This window comes from Aspergillus chevalieri, chromosome 6 (genome assembly GCF_016861735.1).
Source record: "Aspergillus chevalieri M1 DNA, chromosome 6, nearly complete sequence".
Classification (NCBI taxonomy): Eukaryota; Fungi; Ascomycota; class Eurotiomycetes; order Eurotiales; family Aspergillaceae; genus Aspergillus; species Aspergillus chevalieri.
In genome coordinates this window covers 2,655,881-2,677,152 of record NC_057367.1, presented here as the reverse complement: position 1 = coordinate 2,677,152, position 21,272 = coordinate 2,655,881, and the positions used below count along the sequence as shown (strand labels likewise).

General features: G+C 52.4%; 6 protein-coding genes across 6 annotated transcripts; 2 read left to right on the top strand and 4 right to left on the bottom strand.

The window, feature by feature from the left end:
* Positions 1-176: 176 nt before the first annotated feature.
* Positions 177-1,218, top strand: ACHE_60934A (thiamine diphosphokinase; the record flags this gene model as incomplete). Its single annotated transcript, XM_043282162.1, has 3 exons — positions 177-300; positions 369-448; positions 538-1,218. The coding sequence occupies 3 exons, from the start codon at positions 177-179 to the stop codon at positions 1,216-1,218; spliced, it is 885 nt and encodes a 294-aa protein (XP_043139570.1).
* A 212-nt stretch (positions 1,219-1,430) lies between these two features.
* On the bottom strand, positions 1,431-2,682 carry ACHE_60933S (uncharacterized protein; the record flags this gene model as incomplete). Its single annotated transcript, XM_043282161.1, has 3 exons — positions 1,431-2,157; positions 2,211-2,540; positions 2,603-2,682. 3 exons carry the CDS (start codon positions 2,680-2,682, stop codon positions 1,431-1,433), a joined length of 1,137 nt encoding a protein of 378 aa, XP_043139569.1.
* A 729-nt stretch (positions 2,683-3,411) lies between these two features.
* ACHE_60932S (putative mitochondrial carrier protein) lies at positions 3,412-4,787 on the bottom strand (the record flags this gene model as incomplete). The annotated part of the gene is made up of 3 exons (XM_043282160.1): positions 3,412-4,154; positions 4,210-4,507; positions 4,575-4,787. The coding sequence occupies 3 exons, from the start codon at positions 4,785-4,787 to the stop codon at positions 3,412-3,414; spliced, it is 1,254 nt and encodes a 417-aa protein (XP_043139568.1).
* Positions 4,788-5,550: 763 nt separating this feature from the next.
* On the bottom strand, positions 5,551-6,568 carry ACHE_60931S (uncharacterized protein; the record flags this gene model as incomplete). The annotated part of the gene is made up of 4 exons (XM_043282159.1): positions 5,551-6,068; positions 6,121-6,344; positions 6,413-6,430; positions 6,501-6,568. The coding sequence occupies 4 exons, from the start codon at positions 6,566-6,568 to the stop codon at positions 5,551-5,553; spliced, it is 828 nt and encodes a 275-aa protein (XP_043139567.1).
* A 1,992-nt stretch (positions 6,569-8,560) lies between these two features.
* nrps12 (nonribosomal peptide synthetase fmqA) lies at positions 8,561-16,866 on the bottom strand (the record flags this gene model as incomplete). Its single annotated transcript, XM_043282158.1, has 3 exons — positions 8,561-8,764; positions 8,828-16,609; positions 16,663-16,866. 3 exons carry the CDS (start codon positions 16,864-16,866, stop codon positions 8,561-8,563), a joined length of 8,190 nt encoding a protein of 2,729 aa, XP_043139566.1.
* Positions 16,867-18,742: 1,876 nt separating this feature from the next.
* Positions 18,743-19,851, top strand: ACHE_60929A (cytochrome P450; the record flags this gene model as incomplete). Its single annotated transcript, XM_043282157.1, has 2 exons — positions 18,743-19,352; positions 19,412-19,851. The coding sequence occupies 2 exons, from the start codon at positions 18,743-18,745 to the stop codon at positions 19,849-19,851; spliced, it is 1,050 nt and encodes a 349-aa protein (XP_043139565.1).
* Positions 19,852-21,272: the final 1,421 nt, after the last annotated feature.

Below are 21,272 nucleotides of genomic sequence, written 5' to 3'. Positions count from 1 at the left end.
GGCACAACAACCAGCAAGTCCACAAATCCCACCAAGCCACTTCACCGCAGATTTAGTAGAGCCGATGATATCAATACCCGATCGGGAAAACTCATCTTAATCTCACGTCCTCCATATCCCAGCCCCAACCACAATCCATATTGTATATACCAAACCGTCCCTAACTGATCCTATATATGCGCAAAATGGACTGGGACCCAACCCAATTCTTCCGCACCGATGCACCCCCTTCCCCATTTGCCCTCCTCGTCCTCAACCAGCCTATCAATGAGAAAGCTTTCAAAGTCCTACGGGAACATGGTACCCCCCATCACCTCTCCAATCAACCATTCATCCTTTGCAATAATGAAATACTAACAAGAGAAAAGCAAGCTATACAATCTGCGCTGACGGCGGCGCAAACCGCTTCTACGATCTGATGCGAAAAAACGGCCTTGAATCTACCATTGTAACCCTCACCCACCCCACCTCACTATCTCACCCATGCAATGCATAAAAGCCCAAGAAAAGAACAAAATTACTAATAGCAAAAGCCAGCTCCCTGATTGTATAATCGGCGACCTAGACTCCATCCACGCCTCCGTCCGCACACACTACGAAGGACTAGGCGTAACGATAATCCAAGATCCAGACCAATACTCGACAGACTTTACGAAATCTCTAAAGTATCTGCGCGCGCATTCCGCACAGATCACCAGTGGCCCCTCAAAAGATAAAACGGGGGGAAGCGAAAACGGGAGACTGGAAATTCTCATTTTAGGCGGTCTCGGCGGCCGCGTCGACCAAGCCTTCTCGCAGATCCACCATCTCTACCTCATGACGAAAAGTTACTCATCGGACGACGCAGCGGGGAATCTGTATCTTGTGTCGGAGGAGAGTTTGACATTTGTCCTGCAGCCGGGGAGGAATGTCATCCACACACCCAAAACTAACCGACCTCTTCCCGGGTCAACACAATCTACTGGTTCTGGTAGCTGTGGCGCCGACGGCGAAGGCGAAAAGCATCTTCTCGAAGAGAATGTCGGGATAATCCCGATTTCCGGGCCTGCGCGGCTTACTACGAAAGGATTCCAGTGGGACGTTGAGGAGTGGGCGACGGAGATTGGGGGCCAGCTTAGTACGAGTAATCATATACGGGCTGATGTTGTGGAAGTCACCGCTGAGGTGCCGATCCTGTTTACGGTGGAGTTGGCGACGAGGTTTAAGAGAGTTCGATGAGCTTGGTACCTTTATATGGGATAGACAAGCCATACAATTCATTCAGATAACTAACCAAGTGCTCTAGAGCACAAATCGATACTAAAACCATAACTGCATATATACCAACACCCTACACCCAAAATCATGAACTAATATCCCAGCTGAACAGACAAACAACGCGCCAACACCAATCCACCAACACCAACAATCCAATACCAACAAAAAATACATCACTTCTGAAGAATCGCCTCATACAACGTCCCAACAAGCCCAATAGCAGTACCGGTCAACATCCCAGTCCACTCACCAGGCACTGACGCATTGACCTTGTCAATCGTAAAACCACTGTACAGATCCCAGAAACTGAAATGCTTGGCGTAGACCAGATACGCGGCCAATGCGCGAGCGATGTTGAAGCTCAATGGGTCAAAATTGGTCTTCTGCGAAGAACCGTTGCGGGTAGTGTCGGTACTGGTCGCCTTGAGATTGAAAAAGTAAGCAGCGCCAAGCGGCAGAAAGACATTGGTCAACAGCCACAGCGAGAACGGAGCCCAGAAAGCCCCGTCGACAAGAATAAAGATGTCAGGGACTTTGAGCGTGAACTCCGGAGTGTGAATTGCCTCGATAGCAGGAACCGTAGTAAGGTAGCGCAAGGGCCAGATCTGCCGGATGATGCCGGATCCTTCGAGGAGCAAGACCAGGGTCTCAATGGCTTTTACGCTGCTGAGAAGTGAGCGCAGCGCGTTCGAACGTTCGATAACTCCCGACGAATTCCAAGTCTCATTGATGCTCTTGCCCCACGCAGCAGTCTGGCGATCAATCACATCCGTAACCACAGCTGGAGAGGGAGGCAGATCCACGTTCAAGATCGTGGCGGGGGCCTTGGGAGTCGGAACCTTCGGAGTCTCAGGCGGAACAACAGTATTTTCCTGAACAGTAGCGGCTTCAGAATCGTCACTAGAACAAGTCAGTACCATCGCACCAGCCCCATAGAAAGTATGTGAGCATACGTAACCGCCACACTCCGCGGGGACTTGGTCTCCTCCTGGTCCTGCTCCTGGTCCTGCTCCTGTTCACTCCCGCTCTCCTTCTCCTCCTTCTTCACAACAGGCTGCGGCTGAACAGCCCTCTGTCGGCGCGTTGACCTAGTAACCTCCGCAGGGGACGAAGACGGCACCTCAACCCTCATCGCTCTCTTCGCCGGCGTCGCAAACCTTGCCGGCTGCGCCAGACGCCTATAATAATCCGCAAGCCGGTCATCACCAGCGAATGCAGAGCGATTGGCGAAGAGATGGTTGTCCAGCGCGATGATCAAGTCTGGTTTGTTGTAGTCTTCGTAGCTACATCGCAGCGACGTCAGTGTCTTTCCCTTTGGGAGAAGGAGGGGTAGTTGGGCACACACCCATTGAGACCGGTGATTTGGGCGAAATCAACAAGATCGCTCTTGCGCAGTTTGTTCAGATAGGGCAGTGCGACCGACATGGTTATACGATGGATGCAGTGCGAATGCGATGCGAAGTGCGGAAGAAGGAATGATTCAGGGCCAGGATGGCGGGGAGAGTATATATGCGATAACAGTGAGGTTACGTTATCAGAGCGGGAGGGTAACTATATATATGTACGCAACTCCGCAAGACGCGAGGAAGCAAACTTGAGCAAACGCGAGGCAGAACAAAATGAGGAAAGAAAACAAAAAGAGCAAGAAGGAAAAACGTGAAAGAAAGAGAAGTGACGGATCCGGGGGATGCGCACCGTCGGCCGGTGGGGCGGAGCTGGGCTTTGTTTACATGGCGCCGTGTGTGCGTTTCCTGTTTGGGACGCCAAGACGTCGCCAGCATACACACAAGTACGTCTATGTATATTCATCTATTGTCTATGATACACCCATAACTATCCCAATCCATCTCTCCAAGTCTAGTATGCAATCCATTCAGCATCCTATCCAGACAAGGTCCGAAGATGCCGCCATCCATACCGCTCAGAAAAGTAAGCAAAGCAAGTAAAACATCAAGAAAAGAGTATAGATAAAATACAATGATCCACAGAGGGCGAAGAAATCTCATGTCACAATCACAATCATGCCGGAACGCCCTTCCAATGTATATGCTCCGGTTACATAGTGAGCTATATCATCCATCATTCATCTGGCTTTTTGGTGGATCCATCCATTGGTATCTTCGTTGGAGGGACTCCATTAGTTTTGGGTTTGTTTTAGAGAGGGTTCGCCTCGTCCGAGGGCTGCCAGGCTTCAAACTGCTTCAACAGGTACTGGTATGTCACCAACATGGTACCAGTCTGGATACTAGTCCACACACCACGGGGTCCCACGCCGCGGAACCAGCCTGCGAGGCCTTCTGACTGGTAGATCATCCTCAATCCCGTGAAGAAGGATGAGGTGTCAAGGCGGGCAGTACCTGGTGGCGGTGCTCCATGCGACGGCGGCGGCATCGACCCCGACGATGGTGATGTCGAAATCGACCGCGCTTGTGTGCGGAGGCTTTGTTGACTGGCATTCTGCCGGGGCGCATGCTCCGTGGGCTTGGGAGAGCTGCTAGTTTCGGGGTTCTGTTGGGTTTGGACTCTGGTCTTGACCACATCCATAGGGCAAGTCATCACACCAGCCATACCACCCGCGGTGGCGGCGGTCAGAATCTCCAATCCAAGTCCAATGTCCCGTGTACCCATCCAGTCAATCGCCCATTTATGGTATTGCTCGTAGAAAGCGAACTGCAAAGCGGAGAACGGAAGGTCGCGGAAGATCGTCGCCTTGTATCCGTAGAAAAGCGCAGAGAACCCTTCTTGGCGAACGATAGTGCGCAAGGCGTCGGTGGTAGAACGGTAGTTGTACCCGGAGTAGAAGTGAGGGTTGTTGAATCGTCCCTGGAGCTGCAATCGTGTCTTCAACACCTCCGAGGGGACGTAGATAATCGAAGCGGCAAAATCGGCCATAAACCCTATCGCCAAATCAACATGACAAAAACCGCACGACAGCACTAATGAAAATCTTACCTCCGGTCAAGTAACCAATATGTGGACTAATCCCAGCATCAATTATCCGCCTCTTGGTGAATTCATAGACACCAAAGAAGATTACTGTGCCGGGGAACGAACCCCAGAACGCAGGCGTAACACCCCCATAAAGTCCACGGAAGAACCCTTCTTGACGGAAGATAGTTGCATACGAGGAACCCATCGATGTATACTTGGGAGGGAAATGCGGATCGCCCTGCTGCCGAGTCTTGACCGTATCGAGCGAGTGCATAAGCATATCACCGCATGTTCCACCGGTACCTCCAGCCAGCATCGCCTGGGTTCATGATATGTCAATTAGCCTCGACGATTCACAGAACAGCGAAGGGTATGTGTGCGCATACGTGTAGGTACGGCGGACGAGGTTCATCCTCCTCAGGCATTGTGGACGGTTGATTCGAGCCGATTACCGATGTACTCGACGCTGTGAAGCCATTGTTGATGCCGGGGCTGACATTCTGGGCGAAGGAAGGGGAGGACGAAGCCGACGACGCAGAATCCGAATTCGATGTCTCTGTCGTCGTAAACAGGCCGAAGATGCGCGAGGTCAGGCTCATTGCAAGAACACCGCAACCCACCAGGTCGTGGTGCGGGCCAGACCACGGAGTTGGGATGCGGCGGCGAGTTGAAAGCGGAAATGCGCCACCACAAGGATGGCGTGGGAGTAAAAAAGGAAAGAGAGATCCAGAAAGGAAAGAGAAATCAATTTACTACAGGAGATACCAGAGGGAGGTGACCAGGGAGAGCATGGCACCTCGTCTGCGAGTTTGAAAAAAATTGTGGTCGTTGAAATTCATCCCAAAAGAGCCCGAAATTTCGGTCGGGTGTCCGCTTTCTCCGCCGCCTTTAATAATCCCGCACTACGACTGGTCATCCAGTTTCAGTTTGGATACTCGGCATACAGAGTACAATTCTAATTGTCCATATTCTCATCTTATTCTTATCAGAAAGCAAAGTGGGTTGGTCGAGAATCCAGGTATATTAATAGCAGGATATAAGTAGCAGCTGCCGGTCACACGTCATACCTCATGAGGCTCAACGCAAATTCAATTCGAACGACAACAGTAGTAACAATAGAGGGACTCGCCGGAAAGCAATGGAACTCAGAGAACGAATCCAAAGAGAATAATTGCATGCCATGTCATTGCACATGAATCTTCACGCCCGCTGCCGACACACCTTTTTGGCTCGTCTATACGATCGCCCGTCCCGCATCGTTTAGCTTATGTAGGTTCATTATACTTTCGTAAGACAGCGACAAATACTGGCGCCTATGAGAATGGTTCACCCTATGGCATTTACCCGCGCATTTGGCTGCATTCACTGAGGCTTCTTCGCACCTGCAGTGGCACGGTTGAGATCAGTGGCCTCGTAAGCCTGGCGAACAACACCCTTGAATGTCTCCCATCCCTGACGCACAGCGGGAGGAGTGGTCTGGTGAGAAACCGACGAGTCCACACGCGCCACGATGTGACGAACAGCCTGCTGGACGAAGGCACTCTGGGCGTAACGTGCGCGGAAGAAGGACAAGTAGATCGCCCACAGGACAAAGTTACCCTTGGAGAAGGTGAGGATCGCGAGAGTCAGACGGATCAAGAGAGCCATTTCCAATCCAGCGACGAGACCCATGCTAGCATCGTAGTATTGCTTGATGAATCGACCGATTGTCTCCGCCAGAGGAGGCTGCTTGGGACCATTGGAGCCAGCGGGCGCGGGAGGCTGGATGGTGGGGATCAGGTAGGAACGAGAGTAGGTCGCAACGTGGAAGATGGAGTAGACGCTGAATGGCAGGAGGGCCAAGGGGACCTGGCGCGAGTACAGCCACAACAAGGCCATACCTAAATGTGTCAGCGTAAAGGCCTCTGTTATAGAATTATACCCGCTACATACCAAGATACTGGACATTTTCATCGGTAATGAGCTTCAAGGCAATGCTGGGAGGGCTGCCCTGCAAACGACCACGTGCGATGTGTCCCTTGTAAACCACAATTCCATACGTTGCGGCAGCGGAGATGAATGCGAGACGGTAGGAGACCTGGGCGGCGGAGGAAGAATAGTTGAAGGTGAAGTAGGACAGGAAGTACCGGGCGACGGAAAGCAGTAGAGTCAGGTGGCTGCAGGTCGGTCAGCACTGGCCTTGCGGAAGCGCAACCAAAAGCCACGGTGTCATGACTAAACTTACCCAACAAACCAGCCAAATCTGCAGTAGTAAAAACGGATGGTTAGTAGCTGAACGAGATCAATGAGCGAAGGTGAAGGGACAGGCTTACTGTAAAGTCTGAGCCAGGGCCTTCAGCCTCTCAGGCAGAGGCAAGTTGGACGGCGGAGGAGGAGCCATGGGAGCGAATATATCTTTGAATATCGAATTTGGTTGGTCTTGAGATAGAAATCGATAGTTCGAAGCTGGTTGTTATTCGTAGGGATGACCGATGATAGTCGGGCAGTCACGGACGGTTCTTCAGTGGTTTCCACGAGTCAGTCCGGATTCTGAATAAACAAAAAAAAAAAAAAGCCGGTGAATCTAAGAAATTCACAGCAGCTACGGAATTGGCACACTCACGATAAACGGACTGCAACAGGGAGGCTGGAGAGACGGCGGGGAGAAGCGTGGAAGAAGACAAGCTGCGCGTTCGTGGTTTTGCTGTGCGAGAAGAGGGCCAGCGCGGAGGCTCTCCTGATTGGCTGCGATGACGTCGGAGCCTCGGGATGATGCAACCGGCAGTTCGATGGATGCAGACATATATTATTAGAAGCAATCCTCGACCCTCACTATCAAAGCCGAGATACAGCTCTAAGAAACGGATAGTATCCGAACAGAAACACCAATACAACAGCCCCATTACCCACAACTTCTTGAAAAAAGGATTTCCGATTTTCGCTTCTACTCAGCGCAGCCAAAGCCGCAATTCCCAGCGCTACTCTCTCAGCCTGGAGTGTACTCTTCTCGTCAATCAGTATTTGCTCCTGGGCTTCGAGTTCGTCGATCGATTTCACCGCTTGCATGATTTGTTGAGCTGTATCGTGGCATGGTGTTCGATTGCGATCCCGATGTTTTCGCTGTTCTGCATGTTGATGTCTTTTAAAGCCAATCCAGATGGGTTAGTTGGTCGGTATAGTGATCGCCACAGTGGTGGTAGTGTCAATTGAAGTAGGAGAAGGTAAGTAATGAGAGGCCTTTCTCTTGTAGGCATTACATCGGACCCTGGGCTGTAGGCCTACTGCGATACTAAGCTAGCGGCTTTACACGGCAACCAGAGGCAAGTACATGAGCAAAACAATTCATCTTCAGTAGCAAGACTCGGTAGTATAGGGCAACTCCTACAGGAACATAGCACCTCGTAACTTTATAAGCAGGCAGAGCAAAATAACCACAGTAGTCATGGCCAAAAAGAAACCAACAAGAACAAGCCCAACATCAAATTCGCATTCTCATCCGTGAGTGTTGACTTGCTTTCTGGTTCTCTTGTGTAAGCTCAAGTTATCATCTTTTAGGAGCTGCTTCTCTGCCTCCAAAGACTGCCTGTCTTCTTGTAATTGCTGGTTTTTGTTTCTCAAGAGCCGGTTCTCAATACAAAGGAACTTCAACTCATGTTGCAATAACCTTGCATGGTCTCCGACTCCCGTGGTCTTCTTTGCTATTTTCTGATCATCTCCGAGTTGCCACCCTTTTTGGGAATGGCTTGGTCATTGGTCTGACTTGAGATTCTGACATTTGACTCGCGCTTCATATTATCTATTGTTGGTGATAGGGAATTTTTAGTGTTACGACTATGCCATGTAAAAAAAGTAGATAAAGCTTTCTTTTTCTACCTAATGCTGTAGGCGTCATCAGGACATCGTAATCGGGCATGGTGCACGAATCTATGGGAAACCCTCTTTTCGCCTGGCCTGGTCGCGCACATACAAAATGCCATCTTTCAACAAGTCTCTTCTCACCCCCAAGTTGCGTGAATCACTTCCAGCATAGAGCGCCGACTCCTGATATTTATATATGGTTGTCTCGATGGGACCCCAGTCTGGCGAACACAAGCACTGGACTAACCGCATTCTCTGCAAAGGACTCGAGCCAGGCTGGAATATCGCAGTCTTGGGTGGCTCCGTCAATTTCAACCCGAGAACTCTGGAAGGTCTGACGAGTATGCAAATTTTCTTAGTCCCTAGAGGTACAAGGCTAATATAAACAACAGTTTTTTTTTTGAACACATATATTCCTGGAAAATTGCCAGGTGAAGAAGGCAGAGCACTAAAGATCTTTCTCCCTTTCTTTCGATGAAGCGAAACATACAGACAGACAAACAGACATATCTCATGAAAGCAACAGCTTCTATCACTAAGACACAGGGGAGCCTGAGCCGGAAAGTGCAAGAGACAATACGCGCAGGGTCTCCTGGGAGTAGTCCACAATGAAAGAGACAGCTCGCACGAAGCAAAGCAGAACCTGCGCCGCCTGTTCATCCGTACAAACAGACTCCCAGTATCGCAGATGGACATCCACCTGGCCCGACGACCAGAAAACCGCCACGCAGAGGTCAAACTACATAACATACACCATTAGCTTTGGCAGACGCACGATGAATAAACAAACGGCAGGGCTTACCTCGGTCGGATCATGATTCTCCAACAATTGAAACTCGATCTGCGCGGAATGGACGGACAACGGAGACTGCACGCTCAAACAGGAGTTGAAGGCCTGCGCATCGCCGAACCCGGCGGAGCGTAGGGTGTCTGGCACCGAGCAATGCTGATGCTCGGTGCGGCGCTCCATCTCAGCTTGGTTCTGGCGAAGCCACTCCACGACGTTCCGGTTGGCATCCAGCACGAGACGACACGGAAGGACATTGAAACAGGGCCCCACGATCTGGGCGATGTCAGGCATGGGGATGTCGCGGCCCGACACCAAGGACCCGAAGCATACGTCTGGGGAACGGCAGTATTGTTGGAGAACGAGCCCCCAGGCCAGCTGGAAGATGTTGGTCACGGTCAGGCCAGTGGACCGCCAGAAAGAATTGAGCCGGTCGGGCTGTGGTAAGGCTGAGCGGAGAGTGTGCATGGCGACTGGACTCTCCGGTGGGTGATTCACCACCAACGATGGGAACAAGCAGGGCCGCATCCCCTTCAAGGCAGTTTCCCAATAGGACTGAGTATCCCGGCTGGGTTGCTGTGTGAGATGGGCGATGTACTTGCAATATAAGGGCCCGCTGGACCTGGGGAGCTCTCCACGCAGCGCGAGACACAGCTCCTGCTGCAGGATCGACAGCGACATACCATCAATGTAGGCCTTTCCTGATTCTAGTAAAGCAAGTATCCGCCTGTCAGACGTCTGGGTCACGGCGAACCGGTGGGCCGGCGAGGTCTCCCAAGACAAGAGGCGCGGCAGGTCCCGGAAGCGTTCGTATGAGATATCACCAGAGCATGGAAGAACTTGGACGTCTGTCCGCGGGTCTTTCAAGACCACATGGAAGATCCGTCCATCGCCAGGAGAACGCACGAGAATCGTCCGTAGAATGGTGTGCCTTCTAATCAGTCGAAGCCAGGCGTCTGCCACGGCCTGGGCATCAAGGACTATCGGGGATTTGATCTCCCAAATCGAGCGGACGGCATGGCTGGCGGCCGTTCCCGTCAGACCATGAATGAGTCCAGCGTGAGCCTTGGAACAAGGATAGATGCTCTCGATGGAAGATACGGAAGGGATATCGAGTCGCAGTCGGATCTCGCGATCAAGTGCGTCCAGTTGGTCGTACGTCATCCGGGCCAGCGGGATGTCGCTCAGTGTCAATCGCCGGGTGAGATTGCTTAACTCCTCCGCAACCTCACAGAGGGACCGCTGATACTCGCGAATCCAGCGCTGAATCGCCTCCCGCCGACGCGTGTGCTTGCAATACCAGACCGAGACGTGCAGCCGCCCATGGGCAACTTCGATCACCACATCGAATATAGCGAATCGAGGAAGGTCGTGGGCAACATCCAACTTTGGGTCTGGCTTCCAAGTGGGAGCGGAGAAAATGGAATCGTCGCTTTCCAACTGCTGGTAGCGGCCGGCATAATTCAATAGTACCTCGGCCGGGGAATGGCCGGAAAAGGCCTCCCTACACCTGGGGTCGAGATATCGTGCACTGAAGTAGGGCAGACCGTTTCCAGGGAGGCTTCTGCTAGTATCTTTCACACAGCGGACAAGATCGGGCAAACCCATACTTTCGCAGACTTCCACCGTGCAAGGCCGCATGGTCGTGAACCAGCCCACCGTCCGGGACAGGTCAATAGCAGGATCGAAGGGCTCCCGGCCATGGCCTTCGGTGAAGATGGTCGGAGTCTTGCGGTCTGGGAAAACCTTCGCCCATGAGTGTAGGAGGGCTGCTTGGAAGAGCTCTTGGGGGTGTGAGCCCAATGCTGTATTGGCGGATTCCACAAGAGCTGCGGTTGTGGTCTCATCCAACAGAAATTCCCGACTGCACGTTTCACCGAACGTGTTCCACTCAGCTGAAAAGCCCCAGTAATTGTAATCAGCGCAATGTACATCAAACGGCAACACATCCTTGGGCTCCACATGGCCCTGACTGTGTGTCCTCTGATGAGACACCCACCACTGGAATGAATATGGGAGTGTAAGTGGCAATGGCTTGCCTTGGAGAAGGTCTTGAATGTCGCTTAGCAGGAATCTCCAGGACACCAGATCCACGACCAGGTGGTGTCCGATGAAGAGTGCATATTGCTCGTCTCTGTTCACATGTATGATGTCCAACGATATTACTGGACCGGTCCGGATGTTCAGCGCAGAGTGAGACGCTTCTGCTATTGTTGAGATGGCCCCGATCTCCTCGACATCATGCATGGACATACGAAAGGATGTCTCTATGTCCGATGTGATAACCTGCTCACGATCATCTGGCAGCAGTCGGGCTCGAAGCATCGAGTGGTGGCGCACGACCTGCTTGAGGGCGTGGCGCCAGTCAGACAGGCTGAAGCCCTGCTTGACTCGAAGGAAGAAGCTTTGGTTGAACCTCTTGTCACTAGCGGAAGGAAGGGACGTGAACATGCACTGGATAGGGCTTAATCGGAAAGGTAGCCCAGGCTGCTCCTGGGCGTGCTCCACAGGCGAGTCGACCGACCTGGCATTTTGGCAGAAGAGAGAAATAGAATTGTAGACGAGGAATTCTGACATCTGAAGAAGCAGGTTCGCCTTTCGGCACAAGTTGAGAGCCCGCATGGCCGAGATGGAATCTCCACCGAGCGTAAAGAAGCTGTCGTCATTCCGGATCGCGTTCTTGTCCAAGGCAAGTACCTCTGCGAATATGTCACGAACCAGTCGCTCTTTATCGCTCCCTGGTTCTCGCTTCAGCACCGGCGGGGTTAAACCCCAGTCGGAAATCCCCTGGCCGAGTTTGCCTGCCTCCTCCCGTAGCAATCGGCGATTTATCTTACCCGAGGGAGTGAGTGGAAAGTACTCCAAAGAGAGCACGATCGATGGAATCATGTACGTCGGTAGGACCTGGCTAAGGTGGGAGAGGATGGCGGCTCTTTGCCCATGGACTGGATCCGTAGGCAGGACGAACGATGCAGTGCAGTCGTCACAGCGATGAGCCCGGTCAGCACAGAAGGACTGGCGCCTCTCTGCAAGGAACAGAATAATCCTAGGATGAGGAAGCGCGATGAGATCGGCCACCGCCGTCATTCCGGGCATCGAACGCTCTGCACAAATCTCAATCTCTCGCAGCTCGATCCGTTGCCCGTGAAGCTTCACCTGCGCGTCTTTCCGGCCAAGGATCTGCAAGGTGCCATCGAGATGGTAGCGCACCAGATCTCCGGTCTTGTACATCCGGGTATCCCGGGCGACGGGGAAATCCGCAACCCAAGAGGGATTCTGGATGAAGGATGCCCGGGTTTGTTGGGGCCGGTTGATATAGCCTCGTCCAACGTTGGGACCAGCAATGACCAGCTCTCCCACCGCCCCGACAGGTTGAAGTTGGTTGTGATTGTCCGGGTTGACCACCCAGCAGGTGCTATTTCCGGATCTTCCAACATTCGTCGCGTCACAGTCTTCCCGGGGAAATGCAGTGATCGTGGTGAAAATGCTGGCCTCCGCTGGGCCATAGACCCCGAGCAATCGAACATATCCGCACCACGATTGCAGATCAGCGGGCATCACCGGCTCCCCAGCGAGGACTAGGGTGCGCACAGAGGGGATTTCGGCCGGCGAAAGAGTGCGGGCCACCGATGGCGTTAGCATGACCCAGTCAACGCCAAGATCTGTGATGGCCCCAGCCAAATGACTCAAACGCTGCTCCTCCGATGGAATACAGACACAGGCCCCCGCAGCCAGTGTGCCCACGAGCTCGAACACAGCGGCGTCAAAAGCGAGTGATGAAAAATGGAGGACACGGGAGGCGCCTGACAGCGACAGAGCGTTGCGGTACGCTTCGTAAGTGGACCAGCACATGCCATGCTCGATTGGGGCCCCTTTTGGGGCACCCGTGGAGCCAGAGGTGAAGGCAACGTACATCACGTTGCGAGGGCTCACGGCTGGTAATTTCCAACTCGTACCGGGTCGGCTTGCGGTTTCTTCGGTCAGTGCGATGACATCCCGGGCGAGGTCCCGGCACTTGCTGTATGTGGTCGGGGACGATAGAGCGACCCGAACCCCGGTCTCTTGACACATCCCCCGGAGGCGCTGGGTGGGGAAGGTCGGGTCGAGCAGGACGAAGGCGGCTCCGGCCATCAACACGCCAGAGACGGCGACAGGCAGCCATCGGGTCTTCTCCATGCAGATAGCTACGATGCTCTCGGCCCCGATGTCGAGGGACCGAAGTTGGCCTGAAATCGCGCGAGAGAATTGTAGGAGCTCGCTATACGTGAAGCTGCCGTCGCACGCATGAACCGCGGGATGTCCAGGGGAACTCATACAGGAGTCGTAGATCAGGTCGTGCATACACCGCGGCTTGCCCAGAACGACCCCGGAATTCCAATCACTAATCTGCTGCTTATCCTGGGCGCTCAAGATGCTAATGGCGTCCAGCTGCATGGTTGGGCTGCGAGAAATTTGGACCAAAACGGCTTCAAACCCTCGCAGCAGCCTGTCGACCCAGGGGGGCGAGAGGACGGACGCATCGAATACGGCCTCCACCTTCAAAGCGTCCGAGTCAGGGCTTACTATCACAGTGAGTATATGCGAAGTAAATTTCTGTTGCTCGCCTCGATTGCCAGGTGAATCTCGCAAGATGGTTGCCGGGCTCTGTATCCGGTACGGATGAATGGTGAGCAGGGTCTGAAAGTCACAAGCAGCCGCTGCCCCCGGGCTGCTTCCGCGAATACGCTGCATCCCGGTGTGCTCGAACGGAATCAGGGCGGTGTTGTGGTCTTGGATCTCTTTGAGTGCCTCCTGCACAGTTGTCCCTGGTTTGAGCCGGATGCGCAGGGGGAATGTGGCGATGGTAGGGCCCAACATCCGATCAATGCCCGCGACGGGAGCATTGCGCCCAGAGACGGTGGTGCCAAGGACCACGTCTTTCGAATTGGTGTGACTGGAGATTATCATGGCCCAGGCTAGTTGAATCTGGTTATTTATCAGCCCATTTCCGCTCAGCTTCTCCACCGGGATGCGACGTTTTGTCCATGAAGGATCTTGAGGAGCTATCCATCCATTAGGGCGAGTTGGGAAGCTGGAGGCCTCGCAATCGGTAAATTCCTTTCTCCAGAAATCCTCCGCCGACGAAGCGTTTTGATTCAATATGTGACCAATGAAATGATTGAAAGTTGGTCGCTGGGAGATTGGACGACCCTTGTATGCCTCCCCAAGGTCCTGCAACAGCTGGACATAGGACCACCCATCAAAGGCCGCATGATGTATCATTAATACAAATGCAGGGGCCTTGCCTTCAGGGTTGATCAGGGCAGACCGTGCCAAAGAAGATCCAAAAGTCATTTCGTACTGGCCCAACGCACGGTAGCATTCGTCGAATGAATCGCATACTATTAATTCCTCCTGCTCCTTCCCGACAACTTGAAGTAGACGACTGCCACCACCCTGAACGATGCGCGTTCGTAAGATCGGGGTGTTCTTGACGATGTGGTCCCAGGCCCATTTAAACCTCAGCCTATCAAGCGAGACCGGCAGGTAGAAGACAAATGTTCCGATAAAGGAGCCGGGTTTGATGCTCGAAATGGCCATCAGTTCTTCCTGCAGCGGGGTACAAGGATAGATATCTTCAATGTCCCCTTGAGCCAATTGACATTCTGTTGCTGCGAGTTCCAGGCAGACTTGCGGGTCTTCTAAAAGCCCCAATGGCTCGATGAACTGCGATTCCTCAGCTTTGCTTACAACCTTTGCTAGATTGAAAGGGGACTGTAGAGTGAGAATGTCTGCAACCATCACAGAAAGCCCTACCTCACGGGCCTTCCCTACCATGTGGATGGCTGTGACAGAATTGCCCCCGAGCAAAAAGAATTCGTCGTGTGCGCCTACCCGGTCCTCTGGCAACCCGATGACTTCGGCAAAGAGGCGGCGCAGCATTAACACGACTTCAGTATGACCCTCAATTGCTTCCTCGCCAGGGGAAGCTTCGGAGACATGATTACCGTATCCCAACGCCACAGATTGGGCTGCCTGATCCTTCAATGCCCGGCGGTCAAGCTTTCCTGTGGGTGTCAAGGGAAAGCGATTCAGAGGGATATAAAGAGTAGGGACCATGTACTGCGGCAGTCTTGTACTGAGCCAGACTCGTATCTCCGCCAAGAACCTATGAACGTGTTGCTCGGTCTGAGTGACAGTCCTGGATTCTACCATCTCTTCGATTGGGCCGCTCTCAAGGCCCTCAACGAATAGGGCAAGGGCTTTGGCGTCCTCAGTGCTACCGATATCAACCACGTCAACCACGACAGCCTTATCCTTGCTAAAGTTTCGGGCCTCATTTTCGACTTCCTGAAGTTCAACACGCTGGCCATTTAGCTTGACCTGCCTGTCCTTGCGCCCGACATACCGCAGGCTGCCATCCTCGATATTGTACCATGCTAGGTCGCCAGTCCTGTAGAACCGCGTGCCGTCAGGGATGGAAAAGGTGGACGCCCATGGTGGTCTGTCCATGAAGGCATCTTGGCTAGGCTGGTTCAGATAACCTCGACCGACAATGGGTCCGCTGATGACCAGTTCGCCAACGGCGCCAATAGGTTGCAACTGGGCGGTATTTCTTGGTTCTACAACCCAGCATTGGGCGCTGAAGGGCCGACCGATGTTGTACAAGTCTCCGCCGTGGACGTTGCGTTGGACGGTGGTAACCACACTGCATTCAGCTGGGCCGTAGGCGACCATCAGATGTACGTTGTCCGCCCAAGTTGCGAAGTCGCGGGCCAGCATGCACTCACCCCCTAGAATTAGGGTTTTGAGACCGGGCACGGCTTGAGGAGACAGCTGCCTCACTACCGAGGGGGTCAATTCGATCCAATTTGCTTTGAATTCTGTAATCGAGCTCGTCAGGTCATTGAGTCGCTGAGTTTCAGAGGGCACACAGACACAGCCGCCCACCATAAGGGTAGCTAACATCTCCTGCACGCTGATGTCGAACCCGTATGAAGCGAATTGCAGGACTCGGGATGTTTGGTCCAAATTTTGGATCTGGCTGCCCGCTATCACGTTGGCGCAAAATGAACGATGTTCAATAATTATACCCTTGGGTCTTCCCGTCGATCCCGAGGTATATGCCACGTAGGCCGCGTTCTCGGGCTTCGACAGGGGTGGGAGCCTTGCCTGGAGCGGCACACCTAAATCTCCAATTACGGCATCCGTCACAACCGTCTTCTTGGCTAGCCGGCGGCACATGGGCTCCAGTGCCGTGGAGGTGATAACGTAGGGTGCTTTGACCTCTGTACAGATGGCAGCCATGCGCGTGGTAGGGTGGGAAGGATCCAAAAGGAGGAAGGCAGCACCGGCTTTGAGGACGCCCAAGATGGAGACTATCGTCCACATGGACTTCTCGAGATAGATCGGAATCACGACCTCGGGTCCGATGCCCAAAGAACGCAGATGGTGTCCTAGTCTTTCTGAGCGATCGTCCAACTCCGAGTATGTCAACTTGCCGTCGTGTGCGCACACTGCTTCCGCGGCAGGGCGTATCGCGCATTGATCTCGAATTGTTGCATCTATGCAGCGCTCCGGGCAGTCGATTTGACTGCACTTATTCCACCCCGCAATGATCTTTGCATCTGAGTCGCACAAAAAATCAATCTGGCTCACTGTCGTTTCAGGCCTGGCGATTATATCTTGTAGAATGTGGGAGAAGACATTCAGTACGACCGAGGCATACGGCTCACTGATAATGGAGGTCGAAAATTGCAAAGAGCATCGAAGAGAGCTCATTTGGCTGCAGTCGAGAGCGAGCGCCAGGTTACAGGACTAGGTTGACTCAGTGTCAGTCAGTGCTGAAGACTGAGGAGATGGTCACATACCGAGACACTCTGCGTACTGTGCTCATCGAGGTAGGGGATCTCCTGCTCAGAGTTTTCATTCTGATTTCCCCATTGGATCGACAGGCAGGTTGCAGGCGTTGTTGTGGTATCGGGTCCTGTATTGCACCACGTTTTCAGGTCGACACACTCGACAGCCTCCTGCAGGGACAAATGCGGTTCGTCTCTCAGTCGCCACCGCTCCATAAAAGCTGTACACTGTGATGGGACTATTCCTTTTATACAAACACCAAAAGCCACGTTCAACGAGTCCGTATATTTACCCAGTATCAGGGCCCATACAGTCCTTATGCTCTGTGACAGTGCCAAAGGCTGTATTGCATCTCCCGCTCTGGCCCTGTCGACTTTGATTTGGGTGTGAATGGTCCTCCAACATCCCCTGGCGCTATCGCCGTTTAGAATGGGGAATGTTAATTGCCTCGTTTGTGCTTCCATATTGATCCGAAACTGCAATTGTCTTCGAGCACCGTGAGCTTCCGAGATTCTTCGCTAAAGAGATGACTTGCGCTTATCATTTAATCTCTATGTGTGTGATACTCGGAATTTATTTACAGTTTATAAAGGTGCCAACAAGAAGGCTTTTACAGCAATTCGCCATCAAGCTGCTCCGGCATGTTGTACGATGTCGACACGCCACCGTACTTAGACTAATGCTCCAGCAGCAACTGAACAAGAAATAGCCACCGGCCAGCCTAGAGCCATCGTCGGTAATAGTTTCCCCAATACAGAGCCTCACTAGGACGCAAAGAATGTGTAGGCCTACCTCTTTCTAATTAAAGATGGAATGTGTAACCAACGAACGAATGCTGAGCCTCCACGCTCGACTTCTCTGCTCGCATGGAGTATAATGGCAGAAAAGAAGCGAATAATGAGGTCCAATCGGATGATTTCTCGGCCCCTCAAGGAAGCAAGATGCTTCTTGGATGGGGCTGGGGATGATGTATTACTGTGCTACGCATTTCAACTACATGTCGGAATCTGGATGATCGAGTTCTCTCGCGCGCGCGTGCTCGCTGTGTTGGCCGGGACTTTTGCCATACTCTCGGTAGATATTCTTGCTCAAATGTCCGGTCCCGAGCACCACGCAAGAACAAACGGTCCTGAGATCTGTCCACATAAGTCTACGAATTTTGCTCACGCAGGGAAGAATACGAGACTAGCCCGGTCAAGGAAGCATTATAGCGACGCGAGCCAGACTGTAGCAAACTCTGAACAGCTTTGTGCCAACAGCCATGGCATCCCTGATTGAAATCGGCGCTGTGGGGTTCCCGAGGTATAGCATGAGCCTTTTCCTGGCCGCGGTTGTGCTCAGTCTACTACTCTTCTTCCTGGTTGTAGGCACAGATTATATCGACGGATGGAGTAAGCGGAAATCCCTCGGGGAAATTCCTGTCATCGACGACGGAAGTTGCTTGAGCCCTCGACTGAGATGGACGCGTTCCAACTGGAATATGGCAGAGGTTTATGAAAAGGCTTATCAGAGCGTTCGTTTGCCCCAGTCCCACAGCCTGCCCTTGAAAGCGATGCTAAATACGCCGTTCAACTGCAGTATACAAAACGGGCCAAACCTTGGGCGGTCCGACTACCACACAACGGATACTGTGTAGTCCTGCCTTGGGAATCAAGCAAAGAATGGCGCAATCTACCCCGAGATCATATCAGCTTCATGCATGCAGTCGATGTGGTACTTTACAGCCCTTGCTTGTTGACAGGGTTACTGGGCAGTTTGGCCTGTCTGACACTCTTGACGGTTCTAGGTGAATGGAATGCATTATCATACTGCGGTAACGGACAAATTACCAATTGATGCAATCTACAAATGCAGCAATAGAGCATTATACCTGAGTCCGTTCATGTCCACCGACAGCCTGATACGGGAGATAATGACGACTGATTTCATTCATAGAAAGATTCCATGCGACCGTCGTAAATGGTTTGGACAGATTCCTGCCGAGTACGTTCCCGATAGGGCAGGCCAACGGTAAGTATCCGGGCCGCTGTAGTCATTTACGCCGTGCTTAGTCTGTCCATAGAGTGGTACGAAGCCAATACGTCAAACGCGATGTTCGACATGATGGCTAAAGTCGCTGCCTCCTTCATCATCGGCCCGGAGTTCGCAACAGACAATGATTTTATCCAACAGGCGCTGTCTTACATGTTTCAAATCAATGCTACGACAGCAGCAATTTACTCATATCCCCGCATTGTCCGGCCCCTGGCATGGCAATTCGCTCCAGCTTGCCGTGCCTTGCGATCCGCCATCATTTCCCTGAAGAAAAGGCTAATTCCGGAAATTCGGGCACGAGTGATCCGGGCTCGATCCGGTGAGAAGGATGGGAAATTCTCGATGCTGGACGTTTTGATCGAAACAGCTATCGAGCAGAATGTCCTCAGACGTGACGGATGGTGCAAAGAAGAGGAGCGTGCAGTAGACCAGCTAGCTCAGCACACGATGTTTTTCTTTTTTGATGCAGCAGCGCCAATTGCGTCGGTGGCCACGATCATGTTGTATCGGATCATGACGAGTCCAGAATATGCGCCACTGCTCCGAGAAGAAACTAGCAAAGCCCTAAAGGCCTCTGGTGGAGAATGGAGCTCCGAGATCTTGAGCTCTATGCCCCGGCTCGAAAGCTATACCAGGGAAGTCTTGCGTATCCATGTGCCACTGGTCTGTACGTTATTCCCGTCTAACTGCATGGGCCTTCCTTGAACATCGCTTACCTTAGGATAGGGGGCCCCAGCCGCCAGGTCTTGAAGCCACTCACCATTAACTCGCTTAAATTGATTCTCCGGCCAGGCGACCTTATCACGGTGCCAGCTTTGTTCACACATACCGATCCGGATCTATACCCGGATGCGATGGAATTTGACCCGAATCGTTTCTACGATTCTGCCTCAGAAAAATGTGTCCCCCGGGTGACGACTACCACCGACACCTTCCTGTCGTTCGGCCACGGCACTTGCGCTTGTCCTGGACGTACACTGGCGATGAAAGCGGTTCAAATACTCTTTGCCAAAATGCTCCTGCTCTATGAAGTGGAATTCGCGGACGGCCGGAAAGACTTTCCCGCAAACGTGTTAACTCCGGGTTTCAATCTTCAGGACCCCACTGTCATGATGCGCGTCAAATGGCGGGTGTCAAGCGGTCCAGCGAATACTGTAATGCTTTGAATTGCATTGTTAAGGGGTCGTGGAGTCTGCTGGTGGTTATGTGGAATTGTCAATAGTAACACAAGAATACCCCTAAGAGAAAAACGAAGGGAAGCCGGGCGATATTAGGTTGCAGCAGGCTAAGGTGTGGATAGTCTGCTGGCAGTTGATATACGGGCATGTTTCCTTGATGAAGCACAAGGGGGTCTTTCTTTTTTTGAGCTCGTGAGTGACATTCTTATGGTGGAGTTGGCCAATAATATTGTCTCTGGTCCAAGCTATTCCTTTCATTCCATGTCTTGTCTTTCCTTTCTTTCCTTTATGTCTTCCTATCTTTCAATATGTATAAGTCACCTTTTACTCCATAAAATACTTCTCTGAAATTCTCCAACCTAGTACAATAGTCATTCGTAGTTGATACTAGCTTGAACCAATTGAAAGGGTTGTAGACGGTGTTCGCTAAAGAGTGAATGGCTAAATAGTGGTAAGATGGCCACAAAGGATGAAAACACCAAACAACTTTCAGCCCAGGCCTGTTAGCGGCTATTTTGCGGGGCACTGCTTTGACTGATTGCCCAGTAAGCATCTGGACCAATCATGCTTGATGATTATTATTATTATTATTATTATTATTCATACACGCATCTGTCAGCCCTATAGGCCGAGTGGCGGCAGGTCCTGCGGGGCAGCCGGGTAAGCCGCCGTAATGGTAGTCTCTATGTACATCGTCGCCTTTATACACATATCCTGATATCTCATTCCGCTTGTTGTATATCCCGTGCTGCTGGTTTTCGTGCTGCTGTTCCCATGGCCACGAAGATCCATGGGATTGTTGGATACTGTCTCGTTTCCTTCCCTACTTCTGCAAGCGTGTAACCTCGGCTGCGCTATGCTGCCGGTTGCCCCAAGTCTGTTGTTGTGACTCGGTATGTGGTTGGTAGAGTTTGAAACTGGCCTAGGAGGCCTGTTTCAAGCATGAAGCGCACTGCTTTTGGTACCAGGTCTGGCTGTGTTAGGTAGGCCCGGTAATCCAGCTCCCGCCTTGATCCCTGTGTAAGATGGCGCATCCGGGGTCCTGCCTGGTTTGTACAGTGGAGGAGAACGTGGCGTATATCTTGAAGGCCACGTCCACAAGAGCATTCAGTTGATTCCATAGCGTTAAAGGTGCCAAGATAACTAGCCAGCGCAATCTTCCCAGTTTGCATTTGAATGAGGACTGATGTGGCGGCTCTTCGTAGGCCTTGATATAGTTGCATCGGTGCTTTTGAGGGTTCTTTCCATAGACGACGGAGGGAGTTCCCATGGGTGGAGGTAGCCCATTCAGACTTCCATGCACTTGCTGCTTCTATGCGGAGGGTTCTTCGGATGCTAGCTTTGAGAGTGAGCTCCTCCACACCGTTGGGGTTGGGTGCTGGGGAGTTAGCGGCTTCTTTTGCAAGAGC